Source organism: Centroberyx gerrardi, chromosome 5, assembly GCF_048128805.1.
Source record: "Centroberyx gerrardi isolate f3 chromosome 5, fCenGer3.hap1.cur.20231027, whole genome shotgun sequence".
Taxonomy (NCBI): Eukaryota; Metazoa; Chordata; class Actinopteri; order Beryciformes; family Berycidae; genus Centroberyx; species Centroberyx gerrardi.
In genome coordinates, this window is record NC_136001.1 from 30,392,580 (window position 1) to 30,401,882 (window position 9,303).

General features: G+C 38.9%; 1 protein-coding gene across 1 annotated transcript; it reads right to left on the reverse strand.

Moving 5' to 3' along the window:
• On the reverse strand, positions 1-6,942 carry acot8 (acyl-CoA thioesterase 8). Its single transcript, XM_071906572.2, has 7 exons — positions 6,744-6,942; positions 5,873-6,009; positions 4,945-5,170; positions 3,912-4,069; positions 3,015-3,206; positions 1,809-1,999; positions 1-1,722 (listed from the first exon to the last, which is right to left on the reverse strand). Exons 1-6 carry the CDS (start codon positions 6,932-6,934, stop codon positions 1,881-1,883), a joined length of 1,023 nt encoding a protein of 340 aa, XP_071762673.1. The 5' UTR covers positions 6,935-6,942; the 3' UTR covers positions 1-1,722; positions 1,809-1,880.
• Between the last annotated feature and the right edge of the window lie 2,361 nt (positions 6,943-9,303).

The following is a 9,303-nucleotide window of genomic DNA, read 5'->3' on the forward strand; positions in this document are numbered from 1 at the left end:
CAGGTATACAGATGGGAAAACATACTGTATGTACATGCAAATAAGAATTGCAAGCTGTTCACATTATAGAAAATTTCAGATATAAGCAGACGTGTGTCCAGGGTCCAGTTTTTCAAAGCTTTTCTGATAGGATTTTAGTAATGGGATTGGATTAACTCTCTTTTTATCTGGCGTAACCGTATTCAATTCCGGACACCCTTGGCTGCACACTTGCCTTTTGGCAGGAAACTCTATGTGTTAAAGACTGAAAACCACACCTTCATATGTTAGTTCACTCATGTCTTTTTGGCCTCACAGCACGTTGTTGCCTTATCTTAACAGATGGCAAGACCAAGGTCTGTTTTAGGACTGCAAATCTGGATTGGTTTCTGTAATCTTGATCTTGCGGTATCTGGATCAGAATTAACCCGTCTGCTAATTTTTTTTGACTCAACGTCAGCAAGATCAGTTTGCGAAAATGGGGATTAGAAAATCTGTATACTATGTGCATCGTAGGCTATTCACATTATCAGATCATATTTGCAGATAGAAGTAGCATACATGCAGAAATTTGTCCGTAAGTATGTAGCTGAATTTTTTCCAGAAATATGTATCAGCTCAAAATATTTAGGATCACATACTGAGAACACTTAATTTAGTGAAGAGGCTCATGTGGTGTCGGCACAAAATGAACTGAAAGCTTTCTGTCTTTGTGCAGCTGAATAGGCTGCTATGTGACAGTGGTCCAAAACATATCAAACCTGAGGGACTTGTGCTATTGTTATTGTTTCTTGAACAAAACAATTTGGAAAAATTCTCTTCCAGGCAAGGCAAACTTCATTTATAGCACATTTCATACACAAGGCAAATTTCAACGTGCGTCACATAAAACACAAAAAATATGTAATTTGTCAGGTAAAATGACATTATCAACTCATAAAAAAAAAGAAAGAAAGATAAAATAGGTAAGGATGATAAACATAAATTAAATAAATTAATACATATAGATGATTTAGCAAAAGACCACAGAGAAAAGGAATGTTCTGAGCATACTTTTAAAAGAGGTGACATCTCAGGGCATCTGGAAGTTTATTCCAGTAATTGGGAGCATAATTACTAAATGCAGCTTCACCAGATTTAGTTTTCACCACGGGAACTAACAGGCCGGTCCCAGATGACCTCAGAGGTCCGGGTGGCTCATATCCTAAGAGCAGGTCAGAAATGTATTTTGGAGCTAAGGCATTTCGTGCTTTATAGACAAGCAGCAGAATTTTAAAATCAATTCTATGGCACACTGGAAGCCAATGCAGTGATCTACGAACCAGTGTAATGTGTTCTGTTCTCTAGTGAGTCTTTTTTGGGGAGATCAGAGAAAAGACCATTGCACTACTGGTAATGAAAGCGTGTATCAGCTTTTCTAAGTCAGGTTTTGACATAAGACCCCTTACTTTGGCTATATTTTTAAGATGATCAAAAGCTGATCTTGTGATGGTATTGATATGGTTGTTAAAATGAGATCGCAAATTTCCTCAATGCACTGAATCAGTAAATCTACAGGACCAAAGTCACCCAAAAACACACTGATGCCTGGTTGTATTATACCTTGAGAGACACCTTGGTTGTTGACAGTCATCTTATTGCCGTGACATAAGAAGTCTCAGTTATTAATATGAGAATCGGCAAAAAAAAAAAAAAAAAAGAAGAAAGAAAGGTGAAAGTTTACATTGAAGAGCTATATATAATCTACAATTCCAGTGATTAACTCCAAATACACGCTTATTAAATCAATTATACAACTTCACTGATATGTAATGACAACTTTACTTTACTTTACCCAGTGCATGCAATTCATACCCTTTATGCCTTTATGAATGAATCAGGTGTGTGACAGAGAAATCTTCCTAAAGTTTACTGTCCTCTGTAACTGCTTTCACTCTCAGGACGCCCTCCTGGGCACAGGAGGCGGCCAGCACCCCATCTCTTCTCCACAGGCGGCCCTGCACCAGGCCTCTGCTGCTCCCTGTAGGATGCCAGGAGACATGTTAGGCTGGAGTGGGGATGCACAATAAGGTGGATTTTCTGTCCCAAATCTTAAGTGGATCATAGGCGGTGAATCACTGATCTAACATACTATAAAACATTGATTATTCAGAAATGCATGGAGATCAAACATCTCATAATGAGGCAAAAACAAATGTCACATTGCGCAGAAATCTGTCAGACAGTAAATGCAGAGTGATTTTTTTTTATCTGTAACTCACCATTTGAAAAAATGTAAACCGATATGTAAATATGTAAAAGCATCTGTGAATAAATGCTTTCCAATTTTCATTAATATATCATGACTACATAAACAGTAACATTTTTTAAATATTTATTTTAAAAACTTTCACACAAACATGTCTATTTTCATTGCTTAAAGATATTCACATACTTTTGAGACTCTTCTTTGGCCTGTAAAATGCCAAAGAAATATAATTATTGGGTTTGATGAATAAATAAAAAGAAATTAGGTTAAATCTATATTTTACACGTTTATAAACGTTTGCGCTTTTATTTTGAAGGCTAAACACTTAACCTGAAAGTCTTATTCTTGGTTATTCTGGCCAGCTTCTAGCGTTTGTGGACTCCTCGGTGATTTGCTTGCAAGAAGAGTCTCAAAAGTATCCACACAAATAGATGGAGATTCACAGATAGATTTACATTTAAAATTTCTGCATCATGTGACATTTGCTTTTGCCTCCTTGTGAGACTGATCTCCACAGAAACGTAACAAGTAGATGATAGTTTCCTACATCTTAAATCCTCATCCTCAAATTGTTGGTTTGCTGAAAATTCCTATAAAAAAAAATGACTATACGGAATCTCATATCACTGTGAAACCCTTTGGAGAGTGGGTAGAGAGACGAACAAACAAACAAAAATACTGTACTCATACACACCGCCCCTCACCAACCTGTTTGGGCAGCGTTGGGACAGATAGAGACAGAAGGAAGAAATAAGCACAGCAGATGGGAACTGAACAACATGCTGACCTGCCCACGGACTCTCGCACTCATACAACATCCACTCATCTGAGCGGAAAGTGCTGTGGAACCACATGGCGTGGTCCAAGGAGGCGGCGAACTGGGCCCTGTGGTTGGGATACGGCAGCAGCGCTGTGCGCAAAAACGCATAATCTGATACATAAGCAGCAACGCAGCAGTGCAGCTTCATGTTCCCTTCACCTGAAAGAAACACATTCATATAATGGGTCGTCAAATATTGCCCAGATTGTATTATTCAATATATTGGTCTATATTATTTTCTTTTTGACCAAATTCTTATTAATTTTCAACAAAAAACTGCAGACATACAATCAGTTAAAAAGGTAAACATAACAAAGCAGAAATATGATGTGCAAAAGAGGTTGACATTTTATACTAAGTACAGCTTAGAAAAAATAAACAAATAAAAATAACAAATTAAAAATAGTAATAGAAATTAAAATAAATAAATTATACAATTCTAATAATAATAATGGCAAAATAAAAATGTATATATAAAGATGTACATGTGCAAATACATAAACTACATACTCGCATACACACACACACATCCACACACACAGACACACATGTGCACACACACACATACCTTCGCCACCCAGGTAGGCCTATATATATAGAAATAAATTAAGTCAAAATTTCAAAATGATAAGCCATACTCTCAGTATTGAGATCAGCTGCTGGCACCATATCTCTTAATTCACATATACTGGTCTATATTATATAATTTGCACACATCTCAATATTTAGATTTATTTTCATACTGCACGTATTCTCATGTTTTTCATATTGTACACATTTTTCATTCATTCCACTGTAGCGTCAAATGCATCTTTCTACCCCATGTACGGATGTGTGCAGTGTAATGGATTAGTTGCATTTTACCAATATGTCCTCGTGCTCGCACCCAGAACAGCGCCTTTGGCTCCACTGCGATGCGTCGGTAAATGGCTGGTGGGTTGATTGGCTTTATCTCAATGGGGACCTCATTAGCCAACAGTTTGTTCAGGCCTTGTTTTGCATTCTCTGCTAGGTCTGGTTTACTGTGCAATTTAAAAAAATAAATAAAAGGTGCATGTCACATTTTCATCATTGTACGTTACGACTTTATCATTATAATTTGGGGCTGCTATAACTTGGCTTCTTTAATAAGCGGTCGAGGCTGATACAAACTATGTTTTTGTTGTATGGATTGATTCAAACTAAAATTATTTAGGAATATGCTGCCATTTAAACAAGACATTGTCTGAAATTAACTATAACTCAGTGCTATTTGTACAAAAAGAAAGTATACTCTTCGGACTGATGGATTATGCCTTCAGCTTGTCGGGGATGTTAATGAGCAGAATATCTGATGGACTGTCAAAGTAAATGGGATCACATTAGCCTGAATCAGTCTACATGTTTGCTTTTAGGAGAATTGCTCCAGATTGCTGCGACACATCTACTAGCAGTTCGGCATAGTTTCATGAACCAGGGATTATAAACTCACTATGTGTTTTAGTCTATTATAGGGGTTAGGATAGGCACACTGTTTACCTATTTTGGTTGCTCGGTTTAATGCATTTTCTAAGCTTACGAAGTTTAAGGGCACACTTGTTTGGTTTGTGTGGTCTGTTGCAATTTGTAGGCCTGCCCTGCTTAGATACTGGGAATGCAAACAAATTGAGTTAACAAATTTGAGTAGAAATTGTGTTCTTAGAGGTATTTTGCCATTAAATGTTGAAAAAAAGTGATTAAAATTCCCATATATCGAATTAGATCCAATCAGAACTGTGATGCATCAGCAACCAATTCATAATTGTAGTACTATGAATCGGAGGCCCATGCTGAGCCCCACCCCTAAAAACGAACCTTCATCTACAAATACAGACAAGTTCTGGTCAGTCAAACTCCTCTGTACGGAACAGCTTTCTACCTGAGATAAAGCTGAATGAGCTCCTCTACAGTGAGCAGGTCTTCAGGCTGAGGGACCACAGGCATGGTGAACTGGTGCTGTAGGGGACTGGGCTGCTGCATGTGGAAGGAAGCTTGGCAGATTAGTATGGGCTGTCCGTGCTGGATGGCCTTCACAGAGCGCACTGAGAAGCTGCGTCCGTTCCTTGTGCGATCCACCTGGTACAGCACTGGAACACTGGGATCCCCTGAAAACAACCCAATAGAAAACTGTGGGCTAACTGGGTTTGTAGGGAAGATAATACAGGTTTTATTCTGTGCAAGCCAGGACTATTGCTTCCTCTCCATGGCCAAGATATTATTCTGTGACCCTATTGATTATGGTAAGATTATGATGGCTAGATTCCTCTGAAAGTTCAGTCTGTATTAATGAAGATTCTCCGCTGTCTCCAACATCTAGAAAACAAAGAAGAAGAGTCTGTCCCACCCCCTAATCTGCAATGTCCCACCAATGTACAGTGCCATAGAAGATGGTAAAAGTACTCAGGGTCAAGGTAGATTTCAAGTTGATTGCACTGTAATAATTTTACCTCCAAGTGAGTTTTTTTTATGAAGATAAACATTGTATAAGTCCAACAAAAACACTGTATGATTCTCCCATTAAATGTCAATGGAGCAGCTTCAGTCAGTACATTGGTAGGATATCACAGTGTAGAGTCTCAGTTCTCCAGTGTCCACATTTGTGATGCAGGCAAATACTGAGAGAACTGACTGTTAGGAGTAACAGTGAATTGTTAAAACCAGCTTTACAGGTTTTGTTCATTCTAACACTGAGCCCCTTTCCTGTCAGTATGATGTGTGATGTGTGATGGCTGTGCAGTCTATGAGCTCTACTGGAGGAGTGAATTTAACACCTTTAACCTGTTACATACATGGTCAACTCAACTTACCTGCTCGTACAAAGTAGCAGTGAAGAGAATGGGCGTAAAAATTATCACTGACAGATTTGGCAGCAGCTACAAGGGCCTGACCAACTATTTGGCCCCCAAACAAACGCTGGGTGCGGGGCACCCAATGGTGCTTTCCTCTGGAGAAAAAGAGAGAAGTATTCTGAACAACGGTAACTCAATCTCACAGTACACCTGAATAGGCCAGAACAGGGGTTTTCAACCATTTTTGGCAGGTGACAACATAATAATATCAGAAAATTGCTGTGACCTCAGCATTAAAAACACACTAAAATCATGTTTTTCATTCTCATTACAAATTCTACTGAGTGTAGGAACTGTGCTTTTTGTCAAGGGGATAGAAACCAAGCTGCTCTTGTGAGCAGGTTGATGACAGTGCATTAGAGATGTGCCTTACCTACTTTGCATTCAAAACTGAATATATAATAGAATAGTGGTGTGCAACCATGTGCCATGGTTTCATTCATTACACCCAAACCCTACAGCAGCTGATTTCACTGATTAATACAAGTTAAATCAGAGAGGAGGAACTAATCAATGAAATTAAATGAAAACCTGCAGACTCTCAGCCCTGCATGGCACATGGTTGCTCACAGCTAGAACAGAATATTCCAGAACAGCATAACATTTGCATTATATTAAGCCAGCACCAAGTCTATCTCCATGGATTATACATCGCTTTAGACTTAAAACAACATAAAACACAACGCCCAACAACATGTAACCCTCGAAAAACGTATGTGAAGTTGCCCACAGCACCACTTTTGACTTTTGGTTTGACAATACGAAGCTTAAAGAATAAACTGTGGGCTATATGCCACAGACAGGTGGATGCCAAACTTCAGCCAGCTACCTGTACAGGTCTATGTCGAGCTTCTCCAGGTTTAACACGCTGGTGACCAGGACGCTTCTCAGGTCCTGCTGAGAGACTTCAGACCCGGGACTGTCCGACGTCTCATCTTCGGGGGGTCTCGGTGACAAATTGTCTCCTGGGTTGTTGGAAGTTTTCATTGAGCCCCTTTCCTTCTCACCACCTTCTGCCATGTTTGTTTGGAAACTTTCTTCCTCTGGTCTTCAACGTCGGGTGCCATCCGACGTGAACGTGCCTTTCCGCCACCTAGTGGTGGGAAGTCAGACTGCCACCTTGTGTCAGGTTGTAGGTGGCAGGCTAGGGTTAGGTATTGTCAAGGTATTCATGTATTCTCTTCCATCACCACCACACGGGTAGGAAAATAGCAGGTGATTTTAACAAATTAACAGGTGAATATGATCAATTGTCACCCACAACCAATGAGCTGTGTATATTGTAAAGCACCATTTTGATAGGAAACGCATGTGACATCACGGGAATGCTATGAAATGAATCGTTTCATATATGCATTTACACCTCAAATTTTATTTTTTAAACTCACAATTTCCCATGATAATTTGACTGCACTTAAAAAGTACAACATGAAAACAATTAGCATTCATTGTATAACAACAACATGTACAAGTTTACACAAATCTCCATTAAAAGCCCCATTATCTAAGATGTATAAACGTAATGAACCTGATCTTTTCTAGGAGAAGTTAGCTCCAGGCTCTTTCCACCTCTTCTAAAATAAATAAAGGACTCAACGTCATATATATGAGTATTAAGACATCTCTAATTTTGGAAAAGATGATTAAATCAGTTGATAATAGAGATATGCTTTTGGTGACTCCATCATAAGATATTTTATCTTAACTTTTCTTCTTTGATTCCTTTTGTTTGTTTGTTTTTCTCTTTTCTGTCTGTTGATTCAAATTAAATCTGCCTTTTTTTTTTAAGTCGTGGAATCTAATTGTGATATATGTGAGTTAATTATATATTTTTGTAGCCTACTATATTTTACAATTATGTACAATTATCTTATGGAGGCCTGTGCATTGTGTAACTATTTGGGGCACGTTGACATGGAAAAGTCTAAGCAGCTTGTAGGTAATTATCGCAGCTGACAGGTTTACTGTAGCAGCATTATTGCCATTATACTTTCTGCTCGCCTGTCATTCTTGTTAGCCTAACAAATGACCATGTGATTATCAAGCTCTATCACATTTGTCTGTGTGTTTTTTGTCAATAAATGTAGTCAAATGTGTGGGAAAAGTCGCACATTGTGCCCCATTTTCAAAACGTCAATGACGCGCAATATCACAGGCGGACGCGAATGTAGCGCTGCCTTCAAGTGCTGTCGGAAATATTAGAATTATGAGTTGATCTCAATGAACGACCCAACAAAGTGGAAAATAGAACTTCGAAAGGATGTTCACACTATTCCATTTTTTGCAAACTGCCACCACATTTTTTTTAACTTCAAAATTAATTTGGAATGACTGCAATACAGATCTCAACAACCTAACAATCTAAGAAAGGCTGCTAGTAGCGCCAGCAGTTTACTTCTAATTGCTACACAGTGAGTTAACTAGCATTTTCGAAAACTAACAACAGTTACTGAAGACCTGCGCTAAATAGGCTAAATATAGGCTAGGTATGGTCTTTTGGATTCTCAGTGCAATCATTTGGCTTCAGCACACTTGGATTATGCTGTACAAACTGTTTGGACTCATTTTATGGTCATTTTTTGCCCTTTTTCGGAACTCTAAAGAACCAATTCCCATAGCTACATCAGAAGACATGAAGCTGCTAGCTAACTTGCTGTGTGTTATCTGGACATTCAGTATAAACCTCACCAGTATTTCCACCAACATGAGGGTGAGTTAATAATGACAACATTTATATTTTTGGGTGAACTATTCCTTTAAGTTTCAATTCGTCATTTTCTGCATCTAAAGATTTCCCCCAGTGATCATACTGGACACCAGAATTTATTTGAGCAAATAGGGCGAATCAATCCATCAATTTGGGGATGGGACTCTTTGTTGCAGCCCCCCATTGTGATTTAGGCTGATAAGACGGGGAGATGTTTACATAAAAATCTTGCCTAGTGCAGCTTTAATGGTAAAAGAGGTGTATACCTACAACACCTTTTGGCAAATACATGAATTAAAGCGCTATTTTTCCTGCTGCCACTCTGCCACAAAGTAGCTCTGTGTTGCTTTATTTCTAAAATAAAAACAAAATGAACCAAAAAAAATCTAACTTTCTGCAAAGTCCATTTTGATATTATTTTCGACCAAACGAACATGAACGCGCTGCCAAGTCGCATTTAGACCTTGGAGCTAGGACTTTACGAGGCGCACTTGAAGGCAGCATAATGCAGCGCGCGTAATGGATTTCCCTTTCTCCAGCAGCACTGCTCCTTATCGGGAACCAGGAGCTGCAGCAGCAGTCCAGCCACATTAAATCTGCACCACCACTTGATGCCAGTGACCTTGGCTGACGGTGATACCGCGTCCAGTATTTCATTTTCCATTCTGCTTGTCTTTCCACC

Coding starts and splice junctions, on each gene's coding strand:
- acot8 (XM_071906572.2), bottom strand. CDS start 6,934: ATGGCAGAAGGTGGTGAGAAGGAAAGGGGCTCAATGAAAACTTCCAAC. Junction 3,207..3,911: donor GCGAGCACGAGGACATATTG/GTAAAATGCAAC, acceptor TGTTTCTTTCAG/GTGAAGGGAACATGAAGCTG. Junction 2,000..3,014: donor GTGCGAGAGTCCGTGGGCAG/GTCAGCATGTTG, acceptor GGCATCCTACAG/GGAGCAGCAGAGGCCTGGTG.